We start from the raw sequence: 18,084 nt of genomic DNA, 5'->3' as shown, positions 1-18,084 counted from the left end.
ATTTGATGTGAAGTACTTTGGTATGTTTGAACAGCTGTGTAAACACAAGAATTTACTTCTCTCTTTATTTGTGAAATGAAGGGGGCCAAGGACCCAAGCCCATTCCCATTTTGAATCCTGAGGAAATGCACCAGAATCGTCATAAGTCAGCCAGTGACAGGGGGTGTTCTGTGTACAGCCTCATGGCAGAGTTCAATGGGGCTCAGAAATGGGGACGAGCCCAATGAAACATGACCAGCTGCACAGGAGTGGGTGGAGCCAGATGGTCATAGGTGGAGACTCCCACCATTAGGAGCTCTTCATTGCCCGGCATTCAAACAATGGAAACCAGACAGACCAGCGGCGGGATTCTCCCGTCCGCCACCCGCATTTTCCCGGGTGGCGCGACCTCACCGGCAGCAGGATTCTCCACTCCTGCCACCTGCCAATGGGATTTCCCATTGTGGCCACCCCACGCTGCCGGGAAACCCGCAGGCATGGGTGCACTGCTGATGGGGAATGCCGCTTCAGGTGCCCAAGCAGTGGGCGTGAGCCCCACCAGAATCTTGCCATTTATCCTGAGGACTGGTGAACCTCAGTAAAACAATGGTAGGAACCCTTCCGGACTGAGCAGCATTGCCCAGATTTTCTGGTAGAAGCCGAGGAAACTGGGCACCAGCCACTGGGATGCAAAATAGGAAAAGTCCTTCTGATCTGGGAATGTCTTAATAGGGTCAGCAATGGAGATCTTTAGCAGATACATCCTTGCATCTCAAACTGCGATGCTTCCCCGTGTGCACACCTGCCTCAAAAGACTATTGGTCCATTATAGCTTTGCCACTCTGGCTCAAAGCAGTACATTCCAGAGATCAAGAAAGCATTTAAGTGAGACCTAAAATGTTAAAGAAAATGTTTTAACTTTAATTTACATAAATAAATGAATGCACTGTACTTAACATTGTAAGCTAGGTTCCACATTGATGATACTTTTAAAAAATGCAATTCAAAGACATGTTTGTCGCAAACACATTTTACTTGGTTCAGCTTGCTTGTCATTATCAATCAGTTTGCATACAGTATTTTTTTTCATATTAAGAGGCTTTTAAAATAAAATATTAATGAGACATTTATTCAAGCTGCAAGTACAATTAGGAACAATGGTTACAAGGCAGACTGGGTCCATTAAACTCTAACAATAAAATAATGCTTCAAAGGACTAGAAAGGCAAGAGAAAAATTGTTCTGTTTATAGTCAGGCTTAAAACATGGACTAAGTTGAAGTTACGCTGATGGAGCATATATTTTGCTTAACAAATAACAAAAATGTACTAACCACATTATATTATTTGGGTAAGTCAATACAGATTGGACTCCAAAGTAGTTTTTTAAAAAAGTTAAACATTTACAACTTTTTATTTCTCTTAATTTATTGCCCAGCATTTCAAATAATTATTTTGAGTAGTGATCATGCTTTACAGAGGGTATTCAATTGTTCATTGGGTGGAGTGTGGGTGGAGCATTTAAACAGATTCTTTGAAAAAGAACCTGTTATTTGCCATTGGAAATCCTAAGCACGATAAGGAAAGACTTTGGCCTGCTGTTGTATGTTTTTTTTGTATGTGTGTGCTGTAAACCAGATTACTGATCTTTAATAATTGCCATAGGGCACATGGGGGAGACAGATATAGGCATGAGGTGTTTTGCTTAGATTAATGGGATTTCCATCCAGTCGAATGAGCTCCAGGGCCTTGCGAATATAGTGGATGTCCTTTGAATTACAGAAAGTGTCATCGTCAATCTGCTGAACATTGTTGTTCTGAAAATATGACCAAAAAAATCAGCACATTAGTTTAATAGGATACAGGTAGTCACTTGGGAGTACAGAGCTTGACCATTGCTGAAAATCGAGACACGTTACTGAAGCCTTTCATCTTGCCCTGGCACTGCCCTCTGGCACAGGTTGGCTCCACCAGGTTTGCACAGTCCCAACCTGACAATGCCAACCAGTGCTTGTGCAGTGCCAGGGGCAGGCTCGAGTGGAAGTCCCAAGGGGGGGTTGCATTGATATGTGCTGCAGGGCGAGTGCCTGGTATACTTCTGTGATGTTGGTGGACAGGGATTGGAACTTCAAGGATTGTTGGGTTGGGGGGAGGTGGTGGGAAGGATCAGAATTCTGAAGAGTGAGGGGAGGGGTCTCCATGACGAGGGGGGCTTTGGGGCCATTAGGCTGCAACGCTGCCCAGGCACCCTTAAAATCAGGTGACCCGATCTCTTTTCGAGCCGATTGCCAGCTCTATGAACCCCTGCTTTCTGCAGAGAAAAAAAGGAAGTGAGAGCACTTAACTGTCTTTGATGTAGTTCAGGATCTGTCAACCATAGTTAGATGTTTATAAACATTGCGGTTAGGGCATGAACCTCAATGCCACCTCCAACGGGGGACGAGAGCATCAAATGGGCACTGATCCTGTTTCTTGCCCAACACTGGATTCTCTGCCACATCGGGAACTCCGCCAAGGATAGCAGACAGCAGGGAATCCAGCCCATAGTGTTTAGTAGTACTTGCTTGGTTTAATTTTTTAAAAGTAAAAGTTTTTGTTTAAAATGTAAATCTTGTGGAGTAATTCTTGCAGTTAATGACTGACAGTTCAGTTTTCTTAGGACCAACTCCCGTGGTTGTGCCCTAGGACCAACCCCCGCTCCCATACACCTGTTACCCCATTTCCCCCCCCCCCTGCCACCCGGAGGGCAACTGAACCCCCACCCTGCACCACATGCCGGAACCCATACCAGCCGCCGTGACCCGGTTTCCTCACCACGGATGCTCCCAGCTACCCACCTTCTGGGCTGCATGTGTCGGACAGCCTAACACTGGCATTTTCTGATGGCCCCCTAGAGAAGGCCAAGCACAACCACCGAGAGCAGGGGTGGTGGGGTGAAGGGTGGGGGCTGGGTCGGGGGGATGGGGGCACCCATCTATCCGGTGTCACTTTGCAAAGCCACGTGCCAAGGTGAGAGGTCAGTGGGGTGTGCAGCAAGATGGCCACTGCAATGGCAGTCCATGCCTGGACACTGCCCCAATCCAATGGGGGGTCACCACCACCACCCCCCTGACCCCCCCCCCCCCCCAATCAGCCTGCCAGTGTCAGGGCCGGTAGCCCATGGTCGCACATCTGCCTGTTCTACCTCCTGTCTCTTTTACCAGCCACGGCGCCTCAATCCCCATTTTTAAAAGCACAAGTGAACCTCTGAGTTGGGAATTCTCCCCAGTGGAGGCGGAGGCCCCAGAGAATACCGGGTCAGGCCCGCTAATGATATGCAAACAGCGTTTACTGGACATGCAGGGTGGAGCGCATTGATGCTGTTGTCGAGGCATCGGAGAATTGAGATCTGGCGTGAACCCAAATGTCCGCCACGATTTCTCAGTCAAATCGCGATTCTGGAGTCGGCCGACGGCCAATCCCAACCCTGTTCTCCCTCGAGATTACAACATAGGGTAGACGCCAAGAAGTTATTCCTTCTGGCTGGGGATTCGAGAACTCGGGGGCATAGTCAGGAGATTTGGGACGGGATTCTTCAGCCATGTTTGCCCGGCGACCGGAAATTCCCGCCCAAGGTCAATGGACCTTCACATGCTCTGCGCCCGGTCCATTGCGATTTTACGGCAGGCATTGCTGAAGAATCCAGCCCATGGAGTAGATTAATCAAGGGTAAGGGGAGCAGGCTGGAAAGTGGAGGTGAGGTAGAAGATCAACCATGACCATATTAATTGACGGAACAGGTTCGATGGATGCTGTAGTCTACTCCTCCTTTTTCTTATGTTCTTAGCCAATAATGGAGCATATGCCTGTCCAAAAGGTGATAATTATCCTTCTATGATTATATGATAAACAGAGTGAGAATATTCCTGAGGGTCCATTCAGTACAGTCATTGTTGTTTGTGTAAAAAAAAACTTGAGATGGGTACAAGAGTCTGTATTCCTTATGTGGTAGCTTGAATTGATAAGCAAACTGGCATCCAACATGTGACTGATGTATTGCATTGTGAGAATTATTGGTTGCTGAGATCTGGCACAAATGAGGAAAAATGAACAGTGTTGATCAGAGCAGCATTTTCTCTCTCCCTTTTTGTCTGTTCACAACCCACCCCACCCTTACTCACGGATCTCCTCAATCCACCAGCAATACACCTTCACTCACGCCACCCCATGTGGTTAAAACCACCATGTCGAGGAATAACAGCTGAGGACCCATGGCAGAAGAATTGGCAGCAGAAAACATCAACCAGAAAACACTTTCTCATTGTAGACCCCACAGCTTGCCCACCGACTTTTATCTCATAAGGCAGGAATGGCCCCTATGAAATCATTTCTGGACTGTGCAGCCACCTAGTGGAGTTGTGAAAACCATTCAGGTTGCTGCTGTGGACTGTCTGCTGACTAAACCTGAAGACGGTCTTTTTAAAAAATTCATTCATGGAATGTGGGTGTTGTTGGCTAAGCCAACAATTTATTAACCATCCCTAGTTGCCCTTGAGAAAGTGGAGTTAACTGCCTTCTTGAATCCCTGAACCCCCGGATGTGTAGGTACACCCACAGTGCTGTTAGGGAGGGAGTTCCAGGATTTTGCGCCAACGACAGTGAAGGAATGGCAATATATGATGGTGAGTGACTTGGAAGGTGTAGTATTATCATGCATGTAGGTAATGCAAGGATTAATGAAGTGGATACAGGAGGTCCTAGAGGGAACTAGTCCTATGAGTATATAAGGGATGACACTGAGCCTTGTGGGACAGAAGGTTGGAGGAGGTGGTAGGAGCAGGAGCTGGCTAGGAGGACTGAAGATAGTGAGAGAGCAAGATAGTAGTTTAATATGTTAGTGAGTTAGATGTAGATGAGAAAATGTATATATGTGATCAATTAATTGTTTGTTTCTTAGTGATAAGTGTCGAATCCAGTTAGTAGTGTTTAATAAAATAGTTTTGTTGGTTTACAAGACTTGTTCTCTGATCAACACTGCATATCGAAGCCATCTGGATAGAGCAAGGCAGTGAACAACACAGTAGGGAACCTCCAGGTGCTGTTGCCAGGTATCTGTTGCCCTTGTCCTTCTAGGTGGTAGTGGTTGTGGATTTGGAAGGTGCCACCAAAGGAACTTTGGTGAGTTCCTGCAGGGCACCTTGCAGATGGTGCACACTGCTGCCTCTGTACGTCGATGGTGGAGGTAGTGAATATTTGTTGATGGGGTGTCAATCAAGGGGTGTTCTGAATGCTGTTGGGCTTCTTGAGTGTTGTTGGAGCTGCACTCATCCAGACAAGTGACATACTCCTGACATGTGCCTTGTAGATAGTCTTGAAATCTCCATCTAGCCACTGACAAAGCTATTGCTTGGCTCTGCTACTATGTACATGTTAAAAATAATGCATACTTCCATCTTCATACTCAGCAATATATTTTGTGAAAGTAACATAAACTGGGCCAATTATCTAGTTTTGGCACCTGGCCCTAGTAATGTTATTTTGGACGGAATGATGATACCAGGTTACTCACAATAAATGCCCAGCTTGGATGCTGCATACTATACCTGTAGGTTAATAGAGCGGAGACTCTCAGGCAGAGGAAGTGGAACATAATTCAGTCCATTGCCCGCAAGGTATAGATACTCAAGGTTGTTCATGTCCTATCAATTAAAAGGAAAAAGAAACAATGAGAAAACAATGCATCACCAACTCTTAATCAATATCAATTTGCACAATGCTGTGGCAAAATACTTATGATTGTCACTCTGTTTAGGATTGGTATAGAGAGTAAAGAACGTTGAACTCATTCCTAAGTGCAAGATTATTAATGCTTATAGCTTTTACCTGAGCGGAGTTTTCACCAAACAGCAATGTTGCTTTAAATATTCAGAAGACTGAAGAACAACATTATTTGAGTATTTTTAAAAATCTGCCCTGAAGCGGACGGCAGCCACCTATAGTACCTTTCATGGTGCAGACAAGATATTGAGGATTCTTTTGGCTCTTTGTGACAATCTAAAATGGGTGAGAGTGAATCAACAATCTGTTTACATCGCTTCCATTTTTGTTTCCATTGACTGGGAGCTTGGCATTCGGGAGGCCTGTTGGGGGAATGGAAGACGATAACCTGTGGGTTGTGTTGGGCCCCTTCAATGAGTTTAAGGTGAGGTCACTCTATTTGCATCCTTCAGGTAAGTGGCAATGCTATTAAGGACACTAATGTCATGATTTACTGGACAGCACTGATCCCTGCGGTCCGATATGCTTCAGAGACTTGGACAACCTACAGTTAGTACCTCAAAGCACTGGAGAAGTACCACTGCTGGTGCCTCCGCAAGATCCTCCAAATCCGATGACAGGAAAGGCAGTCAAACAGCAGAGTCCTCTCCCAAGGTAACATGCCCAGCATTGAGAAGCTAATCATGCAAAATCAGCTCTGACTCATAGACATCGCTGGCTTGTGACCAGCTGATATGGAGGAGGTTCATTCGGGAAGGTACTGAAACCAGCGAGAGGCATTACAGGAACATGCGAAGGTGAAGTTGCATCGGAGGGAGGGCACATCTCCAAACAATCCAATTGTCCAAGCACAGCACATGGCAGAGTTTGCAGATCATGTATTGGACTATTGGATATCTCAGAATCCATTGAACCAGAATGGAAGCAAGTCATCCTCGGGTCCTGAGGGATTGCCCAAGAAGAAGAAGGGCACAGAGGAGGGAAAACTGCAAATGGTGGTGCCTGTTTCTGGAGAAGCTGCCTGGCACCCAAGATATCCTACATGTCCCATCAAATTATCAGGAGACCTGAAGAAACTGCAAACACATTAGATTTTTCTGCCCCCCGTCTTGTTCCCACTTCCACAGATTGGCATGTCGGGTATAAGGAAATACCTGATCCTGGGAGGCCCCTGTTTCCTGTGATACAGGGAGCAAACGGAGACTGTGCCCTAAACAAGGCTCCTGTAAACAAATGGGGGAAGATGGGATGTGCCAAGTTCAAGTCCTGCCCTAATTTATGGTCCTTTTTGTGCCACCTTCAACAGATATATGTCACAGGGACTTTCAATCGTGTGGGTTTGTGAATTTTAAAGTAACTGCTTTGGCTTTGAAAAGGAATGTCCAACGAGTAATCTTGTGGACAAATACTACGATGCTTTGCTCTCTGCAAATTTTATTTTCCAGCTAGCCATTTTCAAAAGGCTGCCATTGTTCAACAGCGTGAAACAGAAGATAAATCCAAATAGTCCTTCAACTAACATTGCAAAAACAGATGAGCTGATCATCTATCTCACTACTGTTTGTGGACCATTGATTTATGCAACCTAGCCAGCACATTTTCCTACAAAACAACAATGAATACACTTTGTTGGCTGTGAATGATCTTGGGGCATTTTGAGGTTGGAAATGGAGTTATATCAATGCGAGTTCTCCCTTACATCAGATGATGGTTGACACAAACAGTGAACCATTTTTAGCATTTCCCTTCCTACCAATTGGTTAAGCTGGACTTCGCAGTCTATTTTCATTTAAAAGATCTTCATGATTTGATCAGCGAAGTAATAATCAGCAAGTTGCTCTTAAACAAATATTGTAGAATAAATTCATTCACTCTATAGCCCGAGATTGCAAGCAAGAGAATCAGTGCCATTCTCTCTCAAACCCACCTCGGGATTAGGGTTATTGGTTATTTGACTTAGGAAGGACTTTAGTTTCAAGCTGTATCGAACTTCTGACGCAGGGGTGATTTCAACTTTGTTTAGTGTCAATTGGGTGATTATAGAACAAGCCGCCAATTTAATTTCTGGTGAATTGAATCGGGAGAGGTGGACAAAGGGCAGCTAATTAGACATTGCCCATTTTATGCTAATACCCAGAGTCCCAGTTACCCTCAATAATACGAGATCAGGACCTTATCAACTGAAGAGGATTTTGAGAATAAATATGTATTATGAAGTAAGGAAACATAAATGGTTGAAGAAAGTTTCTAAATACTTAATGTTTTCGATGTGGGAAAGAAAACAAGATGGCCACAGGGCTGGCACCGACTCTCTGAAAGCTACTACGTAGTTATCTTTTGAGTGGACAAAAATTGCAACATTGGCTTTAACATTGGCAAATCACATTGTAAATGTGGAATTCGTAAGTGGAAAGACTGACTCAAAACATAATACAAATACATGACCACATAGCTATGTAATGCAGGCAATAAGTGTGAATGGACAAAAAGATCTTTAGTGATGCATAGATTATCATAGATTATCATAAAATTTACAGTGCAGAAGGAGGCCATTCAGCCCATTGAGTCTGCACCGGCTCTTGGAAAGAGCACCCTACCCAAGGTCAACACCTCCACCCTATCCCCATAACCCAGTAACCCCATCCAACACTAAGGGCCAGATGAGAGGCCAGATTCTCCGATTCTGAGGCTAAGTGTGGAGGATCTGTGCTGTTTACGTGGAAAATATCGGTGGCGCCCCTCAGCAATGCTGCGACCGGTGAGGGGCTCGCAGCCGAACCACGTAAAACGCAGGGCCTCCACGAAATAAACGGTCAGAGAATTGCCGGGTCCGTGGCCGCACATGCGCAAGGCGACGACCTGCAGCGGTCGTGCCGTATAACATGGCGCTGGCCTGCCAGATAGTACCCCCCTGGACATCCCCTCGCCACCCTCTGGCCATTCCCCAGCCCTCGCGGAAGCCCCCCCGGCCAGCAGCATAGCTCCCACCTGACTGTGGCGGCACTGGATACAGTCCGCAACCTCCACGCTTGGTTCCCGCATGGGTTGCGACCGCACATCCCCTGCGCCGGCATGAACACGGCCCTTCTGGGGCGGAGCATTGGAGGAGGGCCACCAGGTGAAGTCCGGAGGCTGTCCCAACGGCGTGTGGCTCGCAACGCGATGACACCGTTTCAGAGGGGGCGGAGCATGCAAAATCTGTGTAAAACAGGCGCTGTCTCCAATTCCGCCGTAAAAAGGGATTTTCCGCCCGATCGCCGATTGCGAAATCGGCATCGGGAAACGGAGAATCTTGCCCGTGATATTTAAGCAGCAAAGGTCTTGTGGTCAGCACGGTAGCACAAGTGGATAGCACTGTGGCTTCACAGCGCCAGGGTCCCAGGTTCGATTCCCCACTGGGTCACTGTCTGTGCGGAGTTTGCACGTTCTCCCCGTGTCCACGTGGGTTTTCTCCGGGTGCTCCGGTTTCATCACACAGTCTAAAGATGTGCAGGTTAGGTGGATTGGCCATGCTAAATTGCCCGTAGTGTCCATAAGGGTTGGGAGGGGTTATTGGGTTGCGGGGATAGGGTGGAAGTGAGGGATTAATGTGGGTCGGTGCAGACTCGATGGGCCGAATGGCCTCCTTCTGCACTGTATGTTCTATGTAATATGTAATCTATGTCTTCTGCATTTAGGAAGCTGAATGAACTTCCATATTAATTCGATCTCGCATTGGTATTTGAAAGTTGACCCTCATGCAAGACATTTAACAAAATAGATGTGCTAAAAGTGTATAATAATGGATCTTACTTTGAATGCCTCTTTCTTTATTCCATTGCTGTGCAGTTTGTTATAACTCGCATCAATGCTGACCATAGTCTTCGGAAGCTCAGGGAGCTGCACAAGTTCATTTGAAGCAAGCATCAGATCCACCAACTCAGGCAGCTGCCTCAAAGCATCTTCGTCAATTGAAGAAATCCTATTGCCTGTCACGTCAATCCTCTTCAGGTGATCTGAGATCATATGAAAAAAAATCGCCATTAATACATTTAGGGAAATAAGCCTTAACTATTTCTTCATGGGGCAAGCAACAAATACAATTGTCCCCACTTCATATCTATATGGTTTTAACAATTGCCTGACAAAGAAAAGCAGTTTAATTGTGTTAATTTGAAGTCAGTGTAACCCTCAGATAATGTGACTTCCATATAGGAATGGATTACTCATTTCCAATGTTGTACACAATCAGTATCACCGTGTAAGTAAGGGTACTAATATGGTTCCTCTTCTCTTTTGTAGGTCTCCTGACCTGTGTCTTTGCTTCCTGGTTGTACTGCCTTCCTTGCCACCTCAAACCCTGCTTCACAGTCTGATCTTGTTTCCTTGCCTGATGCTGGAGGCTCTGAGAGAGTCAGGAAGGTGACACGAAGCCTCCGCGGCATCGCCTCCAGCAGCGAGACACAAAAGAACTTTACGTCATTCCAGAGGTTCAAGATTTCCACTCCCCTTTGTATGAAGAAGTGCTTTCTGACGTCACCCACGAATGGCCACACTCACTCTAATTTAAAGGTTAAACCACCTTTTTTCTAAATCCTCCACCAAAGGAAATAGCTTATCCCTGTCTACCCTATCAAATTCCCATGGAAGCAGTAGCTGTTGGAAGGCTATCACAAAAGGTGGGTATATAAATAAGGATTGCCCTCCAACAACGCAGTGCAGCCCAAGTACGCCGTCAAGTTTTGAAAATAGAATCCATAAAACTTCCGTAGGACCATCGGTGTTATACCCCTCACGGGTCTTATGGGGTAGGGGTGATCCACTACCCCATAGAGCTTGCAGAATATGAGCTCCCCCAATAAGGGGGCGGGGGATCCTTAATAAGGTTTTTGTGTCTTTGTATAAATAGAGTTGGCCAGGCAGGCACCGACTAGAGAAGACCCACTAGAGAATGACTGGAGCTGTACATAAGAGTTAATGTATTACATAAAGTAAGTTCTGTTTTCCGCAACAACTCTGTGTGGACTCTTCATTACCCCTTACAAAAATAGAAGTAGGAGTCGGCCATTTAATTTCTCAAGTACCTGCTCCACCATTCAATAGATTTTGGTTGAACTTGGGGGTGGGGGGTGCATTTGGCTCGATGGCTACAGTGTGGTGCAGAATGATGCCAATGATGTGGTTTCAATTCCTGTGCTAGCCGTGGTAGTTCACGGAGGGGTGCCTCCTTAGCTTACCCCATGCTTGATATAGAGTGGTGGCCCTCAAGCTTCTTAAAAAAAATTCAGAGTACCCAATTATTTTATTTTCCCAATTAAGGGGCAATTTAGTGTGGCCAATCCACCTAACCTGCACATCTTTGGGTTGTGGGAGCGAAACCCACGCAGACACAGGGAGAATGTGCGGACAGTGACCCGGGCCGGGATCGAATCTAGGTCCTCAGCGCCATAGACAGCAGTGCTAAACACTGCGCCACCCTGCTGCCCCATCCCTCAAGCTATGTATGCAACAACCTGTCCTTCTCAAATAGACAGAGATACCTCTGATCCCTTCTGGACTATGGATATCTGCATCTTAAATCCATTTATCTCAGCCAAGGCCAATGCTATAAGCCCCTTCGCTCAAAACGTTAAAGCACTTTGGCTGTTTACTATCTCATTATTACTCTAATTATATTGTACCCTCAGCAAAGCAAGCTTGCAAGCACCCAAAAATTCTAAACAAGAATAAGAACACACATCATATAATTAAATATTAACATTATCCTCTCTTTCTTAATTATACACTTGGAATTTCATATTGTCGTACTTAGCCCAGCAAAATCTCCTTTCTTTATGTTGGTGAGCTTGTTAAACCGTGCGTAGAAGTGAGTGGTCTCCTTGGGAAGAGCAGGTATACTTTTGATATCTGTATCGTCACAGTAGACAGATCCACTCAGGCAGGTACACATAAGGCAGGTTGAAAGCCCTGAGGGATAAAACCACTTGATAAATATTGGCTTATTGACATTGTATGCTTATGATTCAATGATAACATTTAAATATGTTTCTTTTGTGAGGGCCATGAAGAATCCAGCACGAGTTTTAAGGATACAAAGCAATAACATTTATTTACAATAACATATATCAGCAGCAGCAACTTCCCTTGCTGCACACTCCTTCCTGCTGGTTCCTAAACTGGCCAGCTTTATTTATACTTGGAGTTTACTAATGGTTTCTCCGCCCCCCTCATTGGGGAAGCTCATACTCCCACAGGATTATGGGATTGTCATTAGTCCCCAGCCAATGGTAAGCAGGCAGGTTATAACCGTTTCACCAGGTTTAGTTTACCATCATCAAAAGATACTGGAAAAACTCAGCAGTTCTGCCAGCATCTAACAGGAGAGAAACAGAGTTAATGTTTTGAGTCCTTAGACTCTTCATCAGAACAGAAAGGTGTTAGAACTGCAGAAACTGCAACAAAAAGTAGCAACTTTAAGAATAGAAGATAGATGGCCTGGTGTGGGGGTGGGGAGGGTGGGTTGCATTGAGGCAATACATGTATGGGATATTAAAAAAAGGAGGGATTTAAGATAGAGGAGGAAGTTCTAAATCTCAAGTTGTCGAATTCACCGTTGATTCCCAAGGGCTGCGAGGTGCCCACGGAAGATGAGGTGCTGCTTCTGCAGCCTGCGCTACTGTGGCATTGCAGCAGGCTGAGGATGGACATGTGGGCATGAGACAAAGGTGCTGATTAAAACATCATTCATGTGAAATAGATTTGTTTGCTGCATGTTCATCAACTTTGGTAGATTGAAGGATGCTGATGATGCTGATGATGTATCACTAGGCATGTTGCTCTAAAGTTGTCTCTTAGATATGTCAAGAGGCTTCCTTAACTTTCCGCAAATTTTATTTTCCGCAAAAACGGATCTATGTTATAAACTGACAAATCACAAATACTGAATGTATACAGGATGAAAATATATCCCTGCAGTGACAGTAGATCATAAAGCATTTTGGAAAAGTACCAGACCTTTCAAGGTACAATATTTAAGACACATCTTTTAGTATAATACACGTTTCTTACATAACTCCAAATTGTTTATAAATAATTTGTTTTTTAAAAAAAACATTCATGGGATGTGGATGGCACTGGAAAGCTCAGCATTTTTTGTCCATCCCTGATTACCCTTGAGAAAGCCTTAAATATAACTGAATGGTTGCGAGGCCCTTTCAGAGCACACCACCTTGGTATGGATCCGGGCTCACATGTGTTGGACCTGATAAGGGCAGCAGGTTTCCTTCCCTAAAGGACATTAGTGAACCAAATGGGTGATGGTAGTTTCATGTTCACTATTACCGGTACCAGCTTTTTATTCCAAATATACTTAACAAAATGAAAGTTCAAATCCCCAGTTGCCGTGGTGGGAATATGAGCTCATGTCTCTGGATCATTTGTCCAGTCCTCGGGCGACACGATAGCACAGTGGTTAGCACTGTTGCTTCACAGCGCCAGGGTCCCGGGTTTGATTCACGGCTTGGGTCACTGTCTGTGCGGAGTCTGCACGTGAAATGAAATGAAATGAAAATGAAAATCGCTTATTGTCACAAGTAGGCTTCAAATGAAGTTACTGTGAAAAGCCCATAGTCGCCACATTCCGGCGCCTGTTCGGGGAAGCTGGTATGGGAATTGAACCGTGCTGCTGGCCTGCCTTGGTCTGCTTTAAAAGCCAGCGATTTAGCCCTGTGCTAAACCAGCCCCCACGTTCTCCCTGTGTCTGCGTGGGTTTCCTCCGGATGCTCCGGTTTTCACCCACAGATCCCGAAAGACATGGGGCGGGATTCTCCAATCCTGCGGCAGTGTCCACGCCGTCGTAAAGGCGTCGCATTTTACAATGGCGTGAACGGGCCGCTCCCATGACTAATTCCAGCACGGCGCTGGAGCGGATCGTGCCGCTCCATCTGCCGATCCCGGCACGAACTGTGCACTGCGGGATCCGCGTATGCGCAGTTGCGCAGGCGCCAATGAGGACATGCGGAGTGGTGCCGGCAACAATGCGCGCATGCGCAGTGGCCTCGTTCAATGCGCCGGCCCCAACGCAACATGGCGCAGGACTACAGGGGCCGGCGCGTAGGAAAGGATGCCGCCAGCCACAGAGACCGGCCTCCCGATCGCGGGCCAGGCACATCAGAGGTCCCCCCCGGGGTCGGACCCCCCTTTCCCCCCCCAATGGCCGCCGCCCGACCCTTACACGCCGAGGTCCCGCCGGCCCAGAGCAGGTTAGAACGGCGGCGGCGGGACTCGGCTCTTTTCTTACGGCCGCTCGGCCCATCCGGGACGGAGAATCGGCAGGCCAGCCGCGTAGAGCGGCCCGTGACCGGCGCCGTGCCAACCATGCCGGCGCCGATGGCGGAGATTCTCCGCCCTGCGGAGAATCACGTGCCGGCGTCGGGCGGCGTGGCCCGTTCGCGGGGATTCGCCTGCCCGGCCCAGTGCTGGGAGAATCCCGCCCGTGATGTTAGGCAAATTGGACATTCTGCATTCTCCCTCTGTGTATCCAGACAGGCGGTGAAATGTGGCGACAAGGGGCTTTTCACAGTAACTTCATTGCAGTGTTAATGTAAGCATATTTGTGACAATAATAAAGATTATTATTCGGCTAACAGACTGCAAATCTCCGTGTGTTCATTTTTCATGCAATGTGAATGTCAGGATTGGATTTTACTTGATGGACAATGGCATGAATTTAACCAGAGTCTGGAATTTTCGATGTAATTCCACACTTTTGAATAGTTCTTGTCTGCTGTGGTCAGATCATAGAGGGCGGAAAGTCACACGCTGCGGTGGAACATTCTGAGAAACCTTTCCTCTGCGCTGCCAACATTACAATGAAAAGCAAATTACAAAAGGGCCCTTGTCACCTCCAACAAATATGCTGAAAATGCACCATCACTCACAAATCACAAATCGCGAGATGAGAAGCCAAAAAATGAGTCTAAACCACACTAAGTTTTAAATGGATATATATTTACACTTTTGTAAAATATATGAGTGTGTAAATTGTGGCAATCAGCCCAAATTCCATTCAGTGCAAATAGACCCAGATTCTGAATAAAATCTCACTGTTGCTGCTACAAACCTTCCTTCGACTCCGGGCCAAGGAAACCCGGCACACTGGGAGCGCCAGGATCCAAAGGTTCATAGGGCACATATTCTTCTTCCTCGTAGTCACTATCATAGCTAACAAGCTCTCTGCTCCCGGAAGGCGTCAGACTACCAATCTCGATCTATAGGACCAAAAAGATACCATGCATCAGTTTTTCTAATTTTAAAAAGGCATTTCACATTGACCTGGATTTTAGAGTTTTATATATCTGTGCAGTTGCAACTGTGACAATCACAGTCCAATCTGTATGCCGTCTCCTACCACATGAGGGCACTACAGTCTGAAGCCTAATCAGGTACTTGGCAAGTTTGTAAAACTGAAAGACTTGCATTTATATAGCACCTTTCACAACTACCATATATCTCAAAGTACTTAGCAGCCAAAAAAGTTGATTAAACTGCATCCAACTTACCAATGTGTCCAAATTCTACTTCAGTATTAACAGTTCTTAGACTGTGTGGTAGTCACCACTGTTTGTATATAGTACACATATCAGATGTAATACGGTCAGGCTCCTGTACTACAGGTACGGGGGTAGATCCCTGCTGCTGGCTCCGCCCAGTAGGTGGAGTATAAATGTGTGTGCTCACCGAGATGCAGAAATTTCATCAGCAGCTGTAGGAGGCAACACATCTCTGCATAATAAAGCCTCGATTACTCTCTACTCTCGTTTTGTCGTAATTGATAGCGCATCAATTTATTATGCAGAGATTTTACAGCGATGGACCTTCGCATCAAGCCAGATCGCCTCCAGCTACACCTTCAAGCAGACAATGCCACGTCGGCCTTCGACCACTGGCTAGCTTGCTTTGAAGCCTACATCGGATCAGCGACAGAACCACCCTCAGAGGCACAGAAACTACAGATCCTGTACACACGGTTGAGCTCCGACATTTTTCCTCTTATCCGCGATGCGCCCAACTATACTGAGGCCATGGCGCTTCTGAAAGAGAACTACACACGGCCGATCAACAAACTCTACGCCAGGCACCTACTGTCCACGCGGCAACAACTCCCCGGTGAGTCGTTGGAAGATTTCTGGCGTGCCCTGCACGCCCTGGCGAGGAACTGCAGTTTCGGCCGTTGAACATTTCTAATCAGGGACGCTTTCGTTACGGGCATAGGGTCGGTGTACATCCGCCAGCGCCTCTTAGAAGGGGTACGCTCGACCGCGCGGCAATCAAGAAACCTGTGACTTCGCTAATGGTAGCCTCCCGTAATGTACAAGCGTACGCCCCCGACCGCATGGTGACCCCCATCGTGGACCCCACCAGCAACCGCCCCCAGCCAACCCTAAGCCTGTGCCATGTGGCAGCCAGCCAACCCCAGGGTGCCCAAGTGCTATTTCTGCGGGCAGACAAAGCACCCCCGCCAGCACTTTCTGGCGCGGAGCGCACTCTGCAAGGCCTGCGGGAAGAAAGGAAATTTCGCTGCAGTGTGCCAGGCCCGGTCGATCGCCGCTGTAACCAGCCCCATTCTTTTCCCGCACCCTCCACGCCTCCGAAATTCGGCAGTCCTCTGTCGAAAAGGAGGCCCAAGCCATCGTTGAAGCTGTGCAGCATTGGAGGCATTACCTGGCCAGCAGAAGATTCACTCTCCTCACTGACCAACGGTCGGTAGCCTTCATGTTCAATAACACACAGCGGGGCAAGATCAAAAACGATAAAATCTTGAGGTGGAGGATCGAGCTCTCCAGCTACAATTACGAGATTTTGTATCGCCCTGGTAAGCTCAACGAGCCCCCCGATGCCCTATCCTGAGGTACATGTGCCAACGCACAATTGGACCGACTCCGGGCCCTACACGGTGGTCTCTGTCACCCAGGGGCCACCCGGTTCTTTCACTTCATTAAGGCCTGCAACCTCCCCTACTCCATTGCGGAAGTCAGGGCGGTCACCAAAGACTGCCAGGTCTGCGCGGAGTGCAAACCGCACTTCTACCGACCTGACCGTGCGCACCTGGTGAAGGCCTCCCACCCCTTTGAACGCCTCAGCCTGGACTTCAAAGGGCACCTCTCCTCCTCTGACTGAAACACGTACTTCCTGAACATGGTCGACGAATACTCCAGATTCCCCTTCGCCATTCCATGCCCCGATATGACGTCTGCCACAGTCATCAAGGCCCTCAATAGCATCTTCACTCTGTTCGGGTTCGGTTTCCCCGCTTACGTCCACGGCGACCGGGGATCCTCCTTTATGAGTGATGAGCTGCGTCAATTCCTGCTCAGCAAGGGCATTGCCTCGAGCAGGACGACCAGCTACAACCCCTGGGGAAACGGGCAGGTGGAGAGGGAAATGAAATGAAATTAAAATCGCTTATTGTCACAAGTAGGCTTCAAATGAAGTTACTGTGAAAAGCCCCAAGTCGCATCATTCCGGTGCCTGTTCGGGGAGGCTGGTTCGGGAATTGAACCCTGCTGTTGGCCTGCCTTGATCTGCTTCCAAAGCCAGCGATTTAGCCCTGTGCTAAACCAGCCCCAGAGAACGGGACATTCTGGAAGGCCGCCCTGTTGGCCCTACGGTCTAAAAATCTCCCGGTCTCCCGCTGGCAGGAGGACTTCCCCGACGTTCTCCACTTCATCCGATCGCTACTTTGCACTGTGACTAATGCAACCCCCCATGAACGTCTCCTTGCCTTCCCTAGGAATTCCACCTCCAGGGTTTCACTCCCAACGTGGCTGGCAGCCCCAGGACCCGTTCCCCTCCGCAAACACGTGCGGCTCCACAAGGCGGACCTGTTGGTCGAGAGGGTACAGCTACTCCATGCAAACCCGCAGTACGCCTACGTACCCGACGGCTGCCAGGACACAGTCTCCCTCAGGAACCTGACACCAGCTGGGTTCCCCCCCCCCCCCCCCACATCTGCCCCGGCGCCACCCATCCTCCCCCCAGCGCACCTCACCACAGCCCCCGCTCCAGGACGATGAAGATGAGGATTACACGCTCCCGGAGTCACCAGCGACCAAGCCGGCGACCAAGCCGGCATCTGCATCGCCACCGGGACTGCGGCGCTCACAACGGAGGATCAAGGCACCTGACCGGCTGAATTTGTGAACTTTTCCAGAACTGTACACTATAAAAATGCTCACTTTCATGTAAATAGTTTTCCACCAGCCCCGCTGGATTCTTTTTAACAGGGGATGAATGTGGTAGTCACCACTGTTTGTATATAGTACACATATGAGATGTAATACGGTAAGGCTCCTGTACTACAGGTACGGGGA

At 47.6% G+C, this 18,084-nt stretch overlaps 1 protein-coding gene across 1 annotated transcript in view; it reads right to left on the bottom strand.

Moving 5' to 3' along the window:
* Positions 1-879: 879 nt before the first annotated feature.
* epyc (epiphycan) overlaps positions 880-18,084 on the bottom strand; it is a 38,235-nt gene continuing 21,030 nt past the window's right edge. The window contains exons 3-7 of the mRNA XM_072484950.1: positions 14,835-14,982; positions 11,522-11,680; positions 9,527-9,729; positions 5,560-5,655; positions 880-1,794 (exon numbers count right to left, since the gene is read on the bottom strand). Of these exons, the coding sequence (XP_072341051.1) occupies positions 1,627-1,794; positions 5,560-5,655; positions 9,527-9,729; positions 11,522-11,680; positions 14,835-14,982 (774 nt within the window). The 3' untranslated portion in view covers positions 880-1,626. The remainder of the gene's footprint in view (positions 1,795-5,559; positions 5,656-9,526; positions 9,730-11,521; positions 11,681-14,834; positions 14,983-18,084) is intronic.

The sequence above is a fragment of the Scyliorhinus torazame genome, chromosome 19 (genome assembly GCF_047496885.1).
Source record: "Scyliorhinus torazame isolate Kashiwa2021f chromosome 19, sScyTor2.1, whole genome shotgun sequence".
NCBI classification, from domain to species: domain Eukaryota; kingdom Metazoa; phylum Chordata; class Chondrichthyes; order Carcharhiniformes; family Scyliorhinidae; genus Scyliorhinus; species Scyliorhinus torazame.
Note: the sequence above shows the minus strand (reverse complement) of the source record. Positions and strands in the feature narration are given on the sequence as shown.